This window comes from Protomyctophum parallelum (genome assembly GCF_964188405.1).
Source record: "Protomyctophum parallelum genome assembly, chromosome: 9".
NCBI lineage: Eukaryota > Metazoa > Chordata > Actinopteri > Myctophiformes > Myctophidae > Protomyctophum > Protomyctophum parallelum.
Genome location: NC_139706.1, coordinates 47,978,037 through 47,994,741, shown reverse-complemented (window position 1 = coordinate 47,994,741; position 16,705 = coordinate 47,978,037). Strand labels below are relative to the sequence as shown.

Below are 16,705 nucleotides of genomic sequence, written 5' to 3'. Positions count from 1 at the left end.
TTCCTGTCTGTAATCACTGTAACTACCAATAAAAAAGGCACAAAAGCCAAAAACAAATCTTTAAAAAACAGGAAATTCATTTTTTTTCCACCTGTATTTTCTTGAAAAAAAAAGTCTAAGAAAAATTCCAACAATCAGAAAACAAATGTTTCAGAAGTAGTGAATATATAGCCTATGGTAGTGAAAATACTCGTTTGCTTGTAGATCTGCTTTTTTCACTAGTTGTTTGGGAACCACTGTGACAGACAGACAGACAGACAGACAGACAGACGGACAAAGGGACAGACAGACAGACAGACAGACAGACAGAGGTAGTGTTGTTCTGCGTTAGTCAGCAGGAATAAGAGGCCAGACCACAGAGACAGACAGACAGACAGACAGACAATCAGACAGACAGACAGACAGACAGACAGACAAACAGAGGGACAGACAGACAGACAGAGGGACAGACAGACAGACAGACAGACAGAGGGACAGACAGACAGACAGACAGAGGTAGTGTTGTTCTGTGTTAGTCAGCAGGAATAAGAGGCCAGACCACAGAGACAGGCAGATAAGAAAGCAGGGCTTTAAGTTTCCATAATGTTAATGTGTAAACAATCCTGTCTGACCAGTCTGACATGTTTATGCGCGTGTCTCTCTCTCACACACACACACACACACACACACACACACACACACACACACACACACACACACTAAGGAAATATACCTTTAGCTCTTGTCCGATCGCTTGTTGATTCTATACTAAGATCTATAACCAGGACGACGATGCCATTGGTCAATATTGGTCTGGGTTTATTGGAGGTAAAGTACAGCAGAGTGTTGACACAGGCTGACATGTATGGCTCTCTTATCTGGCTGTTGACTTAAAACACCTTTTGGTGTTATAGCATCATGTCATGCTTTAGCTATTGAAAAACAGCAGATCTACAAGCTCGCTATGAGCTTGTAGGTCTGCTATTTTTTTCTTTATCGAAGAACGACTGACATAGAAACATACCTTTTTCAGAAAACCGTCAGGATGTAGAAGACATTTTTAAGAATCTGATCTCAGGTCAGAATGGGTTTTAAAATAAATGACGTGTCCAATATGGTGTGTGGGTGTGCACTTCAGCTGAGATAGAGCCTATTAACCCATTCTGAACAGGCACCCATTTTGGTGTCAGCATCATCTTATGCTTTAGCTATTTAAAAATAGCAGATCTACAAGCTCGTATCGCGCCACCGAGTGGCGCGATACGAGCTTGTAGGTCTGCTATTTTTGAAAAATCGAAGAGCGACTGACATTTCTAGAATCTGATTTCAGGTCAGAATGGGTTAATCAGACCAGTGTGTGTCCAGTGGAAACCTCGTATGAATCCGATCTCAGGTCAGAATGGGATAAAGCCCATCCGTCAGCGCTGTCACCATGAGTCAGTGCTGTTGTTTTGGAGGACTAGTGGGTGGACATTCCATCAGGGCCGGGCCTGAAGGGCCGGGTGGGGGAAAGGAGTCAAAGGACACATGAATGGAAAACTACAATACATCACAGGACACATGAATGGAAAACTACAATACATCACAACAGTACTATAGAGTCCCTCCCCCTTTCAGAACAACGAGTGGCCCAGGAAATGAATCCCAGTGCATTTTTCTCCCATATAGACATTTCAAAACGTATTTATTTAAACCTTTTAAAGGGATTGTGACATTAAAAAAAAAAGGTTTTGGAATTGTTCTTGTTTTTGTTAGGTTTTCTAATCTCAATTGCACCCAAAAAACATGAACTTTTAACATTCAGTAGATTTTCTGTGTTCTGGGGTTTTCTGGCTCAAACAGGTGCTAATGCTTAATTGGGTCGTCCACTCACAGTTAACAGTCTTTGTATTGAGTTTGTGCTTGAAATGTACTGTAATTCTACAAACTTTTAATTAATATTTCAATCAATCAATGCTCTCAAGTCAAAAAAGTCTGGGCACCCCCGTGACATATACAGTTGATTTAGTCAGCTAAAAAAGGTATTTTGGCCGGCCGTGATTCCGTCGTAATGACGGATTTTACACTAAAATAGCCGATCTACAAGCTCACAGCGTGTCTCGCGCAGCGACGCAATGTTGTTATTATTATATTCAGATGCCTAAAATCACCAGAATACTTGCGATCCCTTGCTGGATAATTGTTAAATCGGGCGATTATGTAATAATTGTTGACAGGCCTGTCGTGTCAGCATCAGAATGTCATTCCTTTGTCCTGGGTCACGCCTTGCTGCTTGGCTGGGGGACAAACAGCTCGCTCAACCACTTTCTAACCATTCTGGGCAATGTTTTCTGCCAATTCACCTTTAGCTACTTCCCACATTCATTCCAATGTGAATATCATGGATTTTACACATTAAAGGTATATTCAGTGATTTCACTCAAATAACCTTAGGTTTCGTTTTTGGCTGTGGGACCCAGCCTTTCGTATAATCAGGATAGAGAGTCAAAAACGAAACCTACGGTTTTTTGACCCCCAGGGGTTAACTGGGGACAGGGAGGAACTAAGTGAAATCACTGAATATACCTTTAAATACAGTTTCATTTCTGGAAGCAGACCTTCAAAATCTCTTCCAAATCCGTCAACAAAAGGCCTGCCGTATATAAATATGCACTGGAAGAATATGTGTGTGACATTTTTTTTCTTTTTTAAACAATGTTTTATCAAATATAGGAAAACTATTGGTGGGGAGGTTTGTCTAACCCATGTTATGCTTAGCTGTGATTGGACCATAGCAGTTTGGGGAGGGGCTTAGCTGTAGGTCAATTAAACGTGCCAAATAGCCAGTCCGGGCCTGGTTCTGGATCAGTATATCATCTGAATATCTGGTTCTGGATCAGTATATCATCCGAATATCTGGTTCTGGATCAGTGTTGTTTTTGGCAGCAAATTTCTATTTTAGTCTTAGTCGTCTCCTGAATAGTTTTCACTTAGTCTTAGTCACATTTTAGTCACCTGGAATATATTAGTGTTAGTCTAGTTTTAGTCGACTAAATGTCATAAGATTTTAGTCGACAAAATCTACAGGCGACTAAAATGTATTTTTGCGGGCCTTGTTGCCGTCATAATTACTTATTTTACACTTGCTGAAAATAGCCGATCTACAAGCTCACAACGCGTCGCAGCGTGAGCTTGTAGATCGGCTATTTTCAGCATGCAACCAAGTGTAAAATGACTTATACTGGATCTCTTGTCCACTAGAGTCCCTTCCTAACATTTTAGTCTAGTTTTTATTTGTTGACGAATTTGTCAGTATATTTAGTCTTAGTTTTAGTCACCATAGCATAGTTTTAATTTAGTTTCCATTTAGTTTTCTTCAGTGGAAAAAGGTAGTCGACGATCATTTTTCGTCTTAGTTTTAGTTGACGAAAACAACAGTGTTCTGGATAAGTATATCATCTGAATATCTGGTTCTGGATGAGTATATCATCTGAATATCTGGTTCTGGATCAGTACATCATCTGAATATCCTCTGCTAAGTAAAGCAAGCGTTTTTTTTTCTTTCTTCTACTTTATGCCTTTTTACAACCACAATTCACAAAAGGGTGAATTAGGATTTCTCTGTGCTTACTGTATATTTGCAAGTAAAGACAATATTGGGAATTTTGGTCGACCTGATTTTTCATCTTGAACAAAAGTAAATAAATGGGTCAACCCTGGTAAAAACAGGTTGGGGGACGACTGGGCTATAGATGATCTACAAGCTCACAGAGTGTCACATCGCAGCACACTGTCCTGCTTGTAGATCCGCTATGTTACGTTAGATTGCTTTAAAGCAAGTGGTTGAGCTGATTTTCTTTTAACTTGTTTATTGCCATTATAAAAAGGTGATTTTCAGGAAATTTGTTTCATATTATAAGACATGTTCATTTTCTCTCAGTTAATTCTTTTTAAGTTAGGCATATTATTTGCCTTGCGAGTGCCTTGGGGGTGAACTTGGAACTTCTCACTATGATATGGGAGGTTTTAATTTGGGGTGTCTGGGCAGCATTTGTAGAATCTGCTTCCAGATATTCTGCCACTAACTCCCATCTCCTTTTGAAGTCGGGGAGCTTAATTTGTGGTCGAGTTGATTTTTAATGCAATATTCACCGGTTTTGCTTGGGACCTCCTGGGGGTTACCACATTGTGAGAACCACTGGTTCTAAATTATACAACAGTCTATATGATAAATAATTCAACGTTAGTTTAGCGTTAGCATCGGGTTACTCACTGTAACCGTCACCAGACAGTGGAGCGACAACATGTTTTTTCCAGCCATGCATGGAAGGAAAAAAAACAACGCATTCACGTCTTAACAAAACTGGTTCGGCAAGACATTCTGCACTGTAAAATGCTATGTGTTCATTTAACCCATTCTGACCTGAGATCAGATTCATACGAGGTTTCCTACTGGACACACACTGGTCTGATTAACCCATTCTGACCTGAGATCAGATTCTATAAAAATGTCAGTCGTTCTTCGCTTTTTTCAAAAATAGCAGACCTACAAGCTCTACATGAGCTTGTAGATCTGCTATTTTTCAATAGCTAAAGCATAACATGATGCTAACACCAAAATGGGTTCCCATTCAGAATGGGCTAACTCTAAGGTGTACACATGGAACCAAATGGACCCTTAAAGGTCTGGAAGTGAACAGATGGGACCAAATGGAACCTTACGGGTCCATTTGGTTCCATTTCAGCTTAGATAATGGAACATTTTAGATGTTAGTCTGTGACGAATTGTTTTGGTTAATAAAAAAAAATGTTTTTATTGTAAATTGTAAATTGGGGGGGGGGGGGGGGGGGGCACGCTCCGGCTCACCGCTCCAAGAGACGGGTCCAATGCAGAGAACTAATTTCACTGCTCGGTAACGTAATGTGTGACAAATCGTATGACTTTGACAGAACAGAAGCCGACCTACCTGGCAGCGGCAGCGGTGGATGAACGGTTTGCGGAGCGGTCTTGATATCGTGAAGGTCGCTATAGTTCGTATCCCCGGACCGGCACGTTAACATTACCACCGCTGAAGTGCCCTTGAGCAAGGCATTGAACCTCTACCATGAAATGTTCTATGAGTAGGGCCTGGCTGTAAACAAGTTCTTGAGCCTAGTCCAGTTACCCTGGGTTAGGGCTGGGCGATATGACAAAATCTCATATCACGATATAGAATTTATTTTATCACGATAACGATATACTCACGATATAGCATATTTTTTACGATACCTATTTTTTTATCTAAAATAATTGATTTTTGTTCAGGTCGAGTACTTTACTGTACTTGGGCTGTACTGTACTGTACTGTACTGTACTGTACTGTACTGTACTGTACTGTACTGTACTGTACTGTACTGTACTGTACTGTACTGTACAAGCTCTCCTCCCTGGCCTCTGTCTGTGTTAGGCTGCACAACAGTGACACTTGGTGGTGACAATAGTTATGCTATTTCCGTGCTCGGATACAGGGACAGGGACACACATAGCTGTCTATAATGGTTGCACCACTCAAAAAACAATTAAATTCACATTATCCAGTCTACTTGAATATATACTATGAATATAATACTGATGCCCTTCCCATGCACAGACAGGCCCAAAGCAAGTACAAAAATATTACAAAATAAAATGTATATAATAATAATTAGAGGCTGAACTCAATTGTTCAGCCTCTGTAGACATTTTTAAAGCACAGCTCAAGACCCACTTCTACAACATTGCTTTTAATTGATCTTTTATTTTTTGTTATTCATGTCCTCACTGTATTGCATCACTGCTTGTTTTTTAATGTCGTTGCCTTGCTTTTCTTTTTTTCTCCATTGCTCTGTAAAGCACTTTGAGAGCTGCATTTCATGTCATGAAAGGTGCTATACAAATAAAGTTTTATTAGTATTATTAATAATAATTATTATTATGACAATTAAAAAGAAAAAAGAAAGAAATAAGACGTTGACATTCAGACACAGAAGTACAGGCCTGTGTCTGCATTAAATTGGCTTAAGGAAAAAATAAATATCTCATGTCAGTTTGTCACTACAGTTGTTTCAGTTCATTTAAGCTCTGTATAGGGAATCAACATGTTCTGTTGTAGTTATAGTTTAGTTTGTTAAAGACGTTGGGCAGCTTAACGATGTTTAATTGACTACAGGCGATAGAGTGAGAGAGAGTGAGAGAGAACGCGATCTTGTCGTCAACTCTCCACTGTGCGTATATGGGAGTCTGGGACGAGTGGGGCTTTTTCTTTTCCTTTTTTTTGATGATCACAACAAAGTCAGCGTCTTGTGTTGTTGTTGTAAGCTGTTGCTGAATTAAGGACTTTTCAAATGGAATAATTTATTTGGAACAATAAAACAAGACAGACACGTCGCAGCAGGAGGACTGCACAGGTAAGAGGAACGTCTTCGTCTTGGAAGAAGTTTGCAGTGCACAGGGCTTAAAGCCAAAAAGAATCCCAAGACTGAAAATGTTTTTTTTACAAATCTGCACTGATCTCATTAAATGACCCATATGAGATCCTCAGGACTGAAATCAGTCCCCAGGACTGAGTACTTTAAGCCCTGAGTGCACCCGACGACGGACAAGCTTATTGTTCAACTGTGTAAAACATGCGTGGCTCACGCAATTTATCAATTTGACCCAACATGAAGCCTGCATTTATAACAGTGAATGACCGGTTACTTTAGGGCGCGTTCGGAAATAGCGCACTAGGCGCACTGTGCAATGCAAACTGATAGATGAGTTCGCTCCGGTGTGGTATTTCCGAACGTGCCCCTTACACCGCTCTGAATCTCGTCAGCCATCATCTCCCTTCATGTAATCAAAACCACTTCCATATCCATACAATGGAAGACGTTGCCCCTCTTTTACCACCTCGGCTTGTGTTGTGGTCGTGTTGGCCTTAGAGTATATAATAGAGAAGACATCCGAAAGGTGTTGGCTCACTGTTTTCAGTGCGCGCGGTGGGCTGCTGGGCATGCCGTATATAAGCGCTGTGACGTAAAATACTGCCGTAAAGCGAAACGGCGATATAAGCGATATAGCTTTTTTTTCGTGATAGACATTTTCTATCGAAAATACGATATATATCGTCATATCGCCCAGCCCTACCCTGGGTAAACATGGTACCTTTCCTTTCCTTAGTCCAGTTACCCTGGGTAAACATAGTACCTTTCCTTTCCTTAGTCCAGTTACCCTGGGTAAACATAGTACCTTTCCTTTCCTTAGTCCAGTTACCCTGGGTAAACATAGTACCTTTCCTTTCCTTAGTCCAGTTACCCTGGGTAAACATAGTACCTTTCCTTTCCTTAGTCCAGTTACCCTGGGTAAACATGGTACCTTTCCTTTCCTTAGTCCAGTTACCCTGGGTAAACATGGTACCTTTCCTTTCCTTAGTCCAGTTACCCTGGGTAAACATAGTACCTTTCCTTTCCTTAGTCCAGTTACCCTGGGTAAACATAGTACCTTTCCTTACCTTAGTCCAGTTACCCTGGGTAAACATAGTACCTTTCCTTACCTTAGTCCAGTTACCCTGGGTAAACATAGTACCTTTCCTTTCCTTAGTCCAGTTACCCTGGGTAAACATAGTACCTTTCCTTTCCTTACCTGTGTTGGCGGTGGCGTTCTCCTCATCTCCGCCACCCTGGGATGTGGGGACATCGTTGTTACTCGGGGACTCTGACGGGGGCACGAGGGCGTTGGAGGTGGGCACGAGGGCATCACTCTGGGACTCGGAGGGGGGCACGGGGGCGTCGGAGGTGGGCACAAGGTTTTCGCTCGGGGACTCTGAGGGGGGCACGAGGCCGTCGCTCGGGGACTGGAAGGGGCGGACATGGTTGTCCTGCAGCGCTCGGTGGTAGGTCTGGAACTGAGTGTCGGGCTGGAGGACACAGTGGTCTCCGCTGCAGTCCGCCACCAGCACACACTGCGGGGTGCCATCGTCCTGTGGGGGAGGAGCAGGTCACAATTTAATTTTTTAGATCAATTCCATTTTCTTCATCAAAAACATTTCCATGTACCCATTAACCCATTCTGACCTGAGATCAGATTCATACGAGGTTTCCGCCGGACACACACTGGTCTGATGAACCCATTCTGACCTGAGATCAGATTCTAAAAATGTCAGTCGCTCTTCGATTTTTCAAAAATAGCAGACCTACAAGCTCGTATCGCGCCACTCGGTGGCGCGATATGAGCTTGTAGATCTGCTATTTTTCAATAGCTAAAGCATAACATGATGCTGACACCAAAATGGGTTCCCGTTCAGAATGGGTTAAAGGAGAATTCCATACTAGAAGGCTTTCTTACCTTTCTTTGTAGTTGTTACGTCCCCGCCAAAGAGGTCCAGGTGTTATTTTATGCAAACGCTCCTTATTGGCTATTTCCCCTACCATAAGCCCTAAATGAATTGCATTGAATGGGAATTGAATGGGGCTATGGGGTGTTGTGCTAATTCGCTTATTTCCATCGCTCAAAATTATTATTTGTTTGTATAGATCCTCTCTTCATAATGTATATAATATCCCAAGCGGCACACTTTACTACTTATTTTGATGGAAATAAGCGAATTAGCACAACACCCCATAGCCCCATTCAATACAATGCAATTCATTGAGGGCTTATGGTAGGGGAAATAGCCAATAAAAAAACACCTGGACCTCTTTGGTGGGGACTTAACAACTACAAAGAAAGGTAAGAAAGCCTTCTAGCATGGAATTATCCTTTAAGATTAAGACCCGAGACCAGATTCTATACAATTACGATTTCTGAAAAACCTGTGTTTCTGTATCAGTGGTGCTCAAACTATTGCATGTCAAGGTTATCAAAAAGTTATCAAAAAGTGACCATATGTTGCTGCTGTTCCACATACAGCCAACCAGCGGAGGTTTTAACCTTCGCTTCTATTACATCTCTGACTGAGACCACTCCATGTTTATGAAAAGATGCTTCTACGCATGTTTTCTACTGCTAGTTTTATCTAAAAAAAAAAATAATAACCGAAAATACTAGCCTATCTACAAGCTCGCAACACGTCGCACCGCAAGCCTATCAGTTCTAGATCATGGCCATTTCTTCTCCATAACCATTTCTTCCATGTTAAAAGAAATGTCATTGTGAAGTTGCCCGAACAGCCAAGGATCAATCAGTAATGCAGTAATGTAAACAGTCAGTAATGCAGTTTACGGGTCTTTATTTTTCCCTAAAACTCCACCAGGAAAATAACAATAATAATAATACTGAGAAATGAAATGAACACTACACACTACAAACAAAACCCAACTGGATAAGAGCTCTCTTCAGGCTGTACCCTGATCACACAAGGCCCTGCAGCTCTCCCTCAGGGATGTTACCTGGCTGTGTCATTGCCTACTTCTAACTAACTAGGCTGTCCCTGCAGCCTCCTTTAAATAGGAGTGGATCCTACCACAGGACACAGACTCAATTAGCACATTTCTTCTCACATACTTCACCAATATAAATACTTCCATCAACCACCTTGAATAAACAGTAACCTAAACATTCTCAATAATGTGTTACAAATAAACAAGTATAAATCAGAATGAAAACTCAATGACAATGACTCAAAGCACCCCCCTCTCCTGCATAGCACTTGGCCACTTCCTCATCAAGGGAAATGCCACCAGCAGTGCAGGAAAGACAACTAACCAATCAGTGATCATTTTCATTCCACCACACAATAATGGAATAGTCTTTGCATGTTATAGAAAGCAGTTTGTGTCTTTGTATATAGGGTTAGGGTTGCCCCGTGACAGTAATCTTTTCAAAAATCCTGGTCTGCCATTTCCACTATTTTAAAAGCATTTTGACAGTATCAACATATTCATTACACAGCTTGTTTTCGTGCCACAGTAGATTTTGGATAAGTCATGCATTTGTATAATTATAATTTAATAATAGTTATTTTGCGTGTCTGCCATGAGCAATCGTGGTTTAAAAATGCAAACAGATATGTAAATTGTAGTTAAATGTTCAATGCCAGAAACACACTTGGAGCATGAGTCACACTCACATTGGTATCATTATGACAATTAGTCTACCAATATTAACCCATTCTGACCTGAGATCAGATTCATACGAGGTTTCCACTGGACACACACTGGTCTGATTAACCCATTCTGACCTGAGATCAGATTCTATAAAAATGTCAGTCGTTCTTCGATTTAAAAAAAAATAGCAGACCTACAAGCTCGTATCGCGCCACTCGGTGGCGCGCTATGAGCTTGTAGATCTGCTATTTTTCAATAGCTAAAGCACGACACGATGCCAACACCAAAATGGGTTCCCGTTCAGAATGGGTTAATACTATAAAATAATAAAAATACAATATCAAATAATGAATGATAGTAAAATAAATATAAGATACGGGAAAAAAATCACACCGGTGTGAAGTGAGGGGCGCTCTTATCATCATGCGTCATCATAATAATATCATCTCATTCCGGCCAATCGCAATTTGCGTCCACACTTTTGTCTTCAATGTTTGTGTTTACACAAGACCCTCCAAAAAAATACAATATTAGATAAAAACTAGAGAAAGTGCCCCTCTGGGCACAGGTCTCTCTCCACCGGGTTAAGAGCCATTTTGGAAACATGTCAAGTGTCATTTCTTCCTCAGCCTAATGGGAATGTGAACGACACGTTTTCCCTCAAATTGCACTCATGGCGTTCATGATTTGAGGCATTTTGTTGAAAACGGGCCAATCCTAGTGCAAACTTTGGAAGGCCATCTTAGCCAATGGGGAGGACGGAATATATGGGGAAGCGGAGTGGTCCGTGTTGATCACATGACTATAGACATAGTGACTGTATAGACCGATTCCGTAGCGGGTCTCATGGTCGCAGCCTACGTATTTCCTGTAGGCGGACTCGACGTAGCTGCGGGGGTAAAACCCTCACCAGGCGCACCTCTTCCACTACAGTGAACGGCAGAGTGACTGATGTTAGTTTGCCTCAAACTTTACTCCTTTATCTGCTTTTTTACTAACACTAACATTACAAAGATGCCCAGAACATCGAGATGAACCTGTGTAGTTTATGGCTGCTGCAACAGTAGTGGCAACATACAAAATAAATAAATACGGAATGTCTAATATCCACCGCGTTGGCGGAGACCAGAGCCATTGAGTAATGGTTGAGACGAAGCAGTGAAAGATACATAACGCCAGTCTTACCCAATACCAAATATTTCTGTTTTATTAACACAAGGCTGCTGTACTTTATACCTCATACTTTAAATGCTTAGTATGAGGTATAAAATACAGCAGCCTTGTGTTCATAAAACAGAAAGATTGGGTATTGGGTAAGACTGAAATTATGTATCTTTCAGGACCTTTCACTGCTTCGTCTCAACCATTACTCAATGGCTCTGGTCTCAGCAACCACGGTGGATATTTTGACATTACGTATTTATTTATTTTGTATGTTGCCACTACTGTTGGAGCAGCCATAAACTACACAGGTTCATCTCGATGTTCTGGGCATCTTTGTAATGTTAGTGTTAGTAAAAAAGCAGATAAAGGAGTAAAGTTTGAGGCAGACTAACATCAGTCACTCTGCCGTTCACTGTAGTTGAAGAGGTGCGCCTGGTGAGGGTTTTACCCCCGCAGCTACGTCGAGTCCGCCTACAGGAAATACGTCAGCTGCGACCATGAGACCCGCTACGGAATCGGTCTATACAGAGGTGCGTGATGTATGGATAAAATGTGTACGAGTAATGTAAAGAAATGGGTTTTGCAAAAATGTGAGATTAGCTGGTAACAGACGGACGGACGTACACGGACAGAGTGCAAACCACACTCTCTCCATGCCTTCAGCCTGGTGGAGATTTTTGAAAAATCTTAAAAATGTGGCGCAAATCTTTGAATATATATTCTTTCAAAGTTAATGTTTTTAAATCTGGTCAAAATGGGTTAAATGTAGACGTCGGGACTAAACGTGTTTTTTAAAAAACAGTAATGTGTCGTCATCACCACCACGATGGTGTGAGAGGTCGGGTCGCACTGACCTGGGGGGTCCCGATCAGGGCGAGGTCACACTGGGGGTTAGCGCAGCAGGCCCGCTGACAGGCGGCGGTCACGTCGCTGTCGTTGGCGGCGGCGGCGGCGCGGGGGGCGTCCAGGAAATGAGCCCCCGAGTCCAGGGAGATGGGGTTCAGACCCTGGTCTGCTGAGAGGTCCCACTGACACTCCTGGGGAGGGAGGGAGTAAGGAAGTACATTTTATTTATATAACACTACTCACAGAGAAAACTCACAAAGTGCTTTACATGCAGAAATTAAAAACAAAGACAGGCAAAAAACAGAATAGTAGTCAAACAAAAAACAGGAACATACGATTGATCAAAGATAAATAACAACACAGTAACATAACAACACAAACCATTATGTTACATTAGGAAAATAAAGCTTGTGCAAATAGCAAAGTTTTGAGTAGATTTTTTTTAAATGTCAACCGAGGCTGCAGATCTCAACACTGACGAGCCGAAATCATTGACACTACAGCGCCGAAACAGGTAAAATAGCAGTATGAATCGGCCCTTAGTCTACAATTCAGTCGTTACCAAAACCTTTCAGCGCGTGACGTGACCCAAAACAGAAATTAAAGTGATGTGTTGTAATTTAACAGAACATTTCAAAAAGAAATAGCAGATAGCGCGGCACTCTGTTGCCGCGCTATGAGCTTGTAGATCTGCTATTTTTTTGAAAAATCTGCTATTTTTCAATAGCTAAAGTATAACATAATCCTTAAAACACCAAAAGGGGTTCCTGTCCTGAATGGGTTAAGAATTTTCCCTGAGTGCAGGTAAAGATGTATTGGATTTGTATTTGGCATCAACATACAGTATATACAATGAATATGCCTACTTTCAGGACCAAAACATTGGTCCCAAATGTCAACTTAAGAAGTCAGAATAATTGTGATAAGACCGTGGTTCCCAGAGGGGGGTCCGGGGACCCCCAGGGGTCCTTCAGGGAGTTCCTAGGGGGTCCCCAGCTAAATGATAGTTTGGAACCAAATGGACCCTTATGGGTCTGTTAACTCTGAGAGTGTACAAATGGAACCAAATGGACCCTTATGGGTCTGTAACTCTGAGTGTACAAATGGAACCAAATGGACCCTTATGGGTCTGTAACTCTGAGAGTGTACAAATGGAACCAAATGGACTGTTATGGGTCTGTAACTCTGAGTGTACAAATGGAACCAAATGGACCCTTATGGGTCTGTTAACTCTGAGAGTGTACAAATGGAACCATTAGCTACAGTTTGGAACCAAATTAGCTCTGGTCCAGACAGAGCTATAACCAAAAAAAAATAAAAAAAATTACACTCTGAGTTAAATTAACATTGTTTTTTTTACAATATAAATTGGGTCTAGAAATGCCATTAAATTGGGGTCCGTCCGTAGCCAAATGCATTGTTCAGGGTCTCAGGGACTGTCTCTACAGATGTAAATTAGCTTATGGCTAGCCCTACAAGCAGAACCCAATGCTACTGAAGTTTCTGACATTTTTTAGACCCAGAGCATAAAACTCATCCAAATTTCAGAAAAGCTTTATGGAGGGTTCCGAGAGGGGCTAGCTTATGGCTAACTCTGGCCCATTTACATGGATGTTAAAACTGACATGTTGATTAATGAGCATTATTGTCTCTGTCAAATAAATAAACAAACGGGTTGAGAATCACTGCTAAAAACCTTCTCTTATGGGGGGTCCCTGGCGTTATCTTTTCTAATTTGGGGGGTCCGCGGGATAATATAAGTGTCAATATGGGGGTCCACTGATATAATAATAAGGCTATATAGCTCCGTTTGGAACCTCTCGAATGTTTAAAGGGCCACAAAATACCGCAGCAGAAACATGAAACTACAACAATTACAACTCTAAAGAAAAGGATTGAGTTTAACTCAAGAGATGATCATTCACAGCCCATTTGTGTTATAGCATCATGTTATGCTTTAGCTATTGAAAAATAGCAGATCTACGAGCTTGTAGGTCTGCTATTTTTTAGAAAGAAATCGAAGAGCGACTGACATTTTTTTTTAAATCTGATCTCAGGTCAGAATGGGTTAATCATCAGACCAGTAGTGTGTGTCCCAGTGGAGACCTCGTATGAATCTGATCTCATGTCAGAATGGGTTAATAATCAGACCAGTGTGTGTGTGTGTGTGTGTGTGTGTGTGTGTGTGTGTGTGTCCAGTGGAGACCTCGTATGAATCTGATCTCAGGTCAGAATGGGTTAATAATCAGACCAGTGTGTGTGTGTGTCCAGTGGAGACCTCGTATGAATCTGATCTCAGGTCAGAATGTGATAAATGAAGTGTGTATGTTGTGGTGTAGTTATAGTTACCTGTGCTGATCCATGGCTCAGAGCGAGCAGCACACACACACACACCAACACACACACACTCCTTAACATGGTTGTTGGACAAATAAACTTAATCTAAAACAATGTCGGTTAGTTAGTTGTTGTTTAAGAGAGTTGAATCCGTCGAGAGAGCGTCGCTGCGTCGTGTTCAGATGCAGTGAGTTGTTGTTAGTGGAGAATAAAAACAAACACTTCCTCCTTCAGGAGTCTTTTGTGGTGTAGATCTGTTCTCTGACGGGGGAGGAAGGAGAGACCAAACAGACCGGAATTACCTGATGATGAGGTGTAGGACACGCCCCCTCCTCACACACTCATTGTGTGTGTGTGTGTGTGTGTGTGTGTGTGTGTGTGTGTGTGTGTGTGTGTGTGTGTGTGTGTGTGTGTGTGTGTGTGTGCGTCTCTCTCTCTCTCAATTTCAATTAAATTCAATAGGCTTTATTGGCATGACATTTTACAAGTGTTGCCAAAGCACAATGACAAATATGACAAACAACAACATTACATAACAACATATCTATCTCTCTCTCTCTCTCTCTCTCTCTGTCTCTCTCTCTCTCTCTCTATCTCTCTCTGTCTCTGTCTCTCTCTGTGTCTCTCTCTCTCTCTCTCTCTCTCTCTCTCTCTCTCTCTCTCTCTCTCTCTCTCTCTCTCTCTCTCTCTGTCTCTGTCTCTCTCTGTGTCTCTCTCTCTCTCTCTCTCTCTCTCTCTCTCTCTCTCTCTCTCTCTCTCTCTCTCTCTCGCTCTCTCTCTCTCTCTCTCTCTCTCTCTCTCATTCCAATTCAAAGGAGCTTAAAACGTACATTGCCCAGGCAGAAGCAGAAGTGGAACAAGTTGTAAACAGAGCATACATTAAATTAACACTAATGTTTTTTTTGTGGCTTTCGCCTTTATTTCATATAGAGGGACAGACAGTAGGCTGACAGGAAATGGGGAGAGAGATGGGGGGGGGGGGGGGGGAGTGACATGCAGTAAAGGCTGTCGGGATCGGGATTCGAACCCGCGGCACACTGCCAGACTGGGTTAACCAGCCAATTAAGGTGCCTGGACCGCTGAGCCACTGCCCAGGCCAGGGTAACACTATCTTGTGAAACTATAGGTTTGTCAGTGGCGTGCACAGACATTTAGAGGGGCAGGTGCTCAAGTGAAAAAAAGGGCACCTTTTCGCAGCGCATTTTGGGGCGGGAACCCATTTTGGTGCTTTATAGCTATTGAAAAATAGCAGATCTACAAGCTAGTGGCGCACTAGGAGCTTGTAGGTCTGCTATTTTTTATTATTATCGAAGAACCACTGACATAGAAACACATAGCTTTAGATTGTGGGGGCCTAAATAATATAGTAGAAGCGTTTTTTTTAATCAAGATTTGATCAATGTCACCGCATGGTCCACACACAAAAAAATTAATTTAAGCACATTGCCAAAAGGGCACTAGGGGGTGCTCTAGCACCCCCTAGTGTCTATCTGTGCACGCCACTGACGTTTGTATAAATACATCGAAGATGCAAATGTAGAATCCATTGAAGCCTATAGACCGATTCCGTACCGGTTTCATGGTCGCAGCCTACGTATTTCCTGTAGGCGGATCCGCCATAGCTGCGGGGGAGATCAGCACGTCTTTCATTACAGTGAATGTAAAGTGTCTTGTTTTCGTTGGCTCACGTTACGCTAATTGATAACTCTATAACGTTACAAAGATGCCCAAAAAATCGGGACGAACGTGTGCAGTTCATGGCTGCTCCAACAGTAGTGGCAAAATCCAACTCTGGAAAGAAACTGAATGTCAAAAACACAAACCTCTACATCATGAAGATTGTCCATGCCAAAAGCCATACGGTTTGCACAGATTCCCTGGGCGTGCAGAGGACAATGACGTGCGCCAGATGTGGATCAAAAACATCAACATAAAGGACTTTGTTCCCACAAAGAACAGCACGGTAACTTTTGGATACTTTTTGTTAGTTATACCATTAATGCTAGCATGCAGCCCCCATTGAGGAGTGAAATGTTATCTCAACTAGTTCATCATTGTTAGTAAATAAGTCACCTGTGGCTTGACATTATTGTGATTAAATACTAGGCTATTTGGACAAACTATGACAGTCTAATGAACACAAATACTGCAGGACACAGTTGTATGGTAGGGTTCTACACATAAACAAACTTCATGGAAAGTTGGAAACATCTGGGTCTAAATTAGACCCAAGTAGTGAGTCACAACAGTGGCTGAATGTTGACAATCTAGTCTACCCCCTATGAAATGGTGCAAAGCAATGTACGTCCACTCTATGAAATGGCTATGCCACCATTTAGTGGACAGTATTTTCTGA

General features: G+C 41.9%; 1 protein-coding gene across 1 annotated transcript; it reads right to left on the bottom strand.

Moving 5' to 3' along the window:
• Nucleotides 1-1,416: 1,416 nt before the first annotated feature.
• LOC310864614 (uncharacterized protein) lies at nucleotides 1,417-14,434 on the bottom strand (the record flags this gene model as incomplete). The annotated part of the gene is made up of 4 exons (XM_083773302.1): nucleotides 14,362-14,434; nucleotides 12,021-12,203; nucleotides 7,601-7,937; nucleotides 1,417-1,469 (listed from the first exon to the last, which is right to left on the bottom strand). Exons 1-4 carry the CDS (start codon nucleotides 14,428-14,430, stop codon nucleotides 1,417-1,419), a joined length of 642 nt encoding a protein of 213 aa, XP_083629428.1. The 5' UTR covers nucleotides 14,431-14,434.
• Between the last annotated feature and the right edge of the window lie 2,271 nt (nucleotides 14,435-16,705).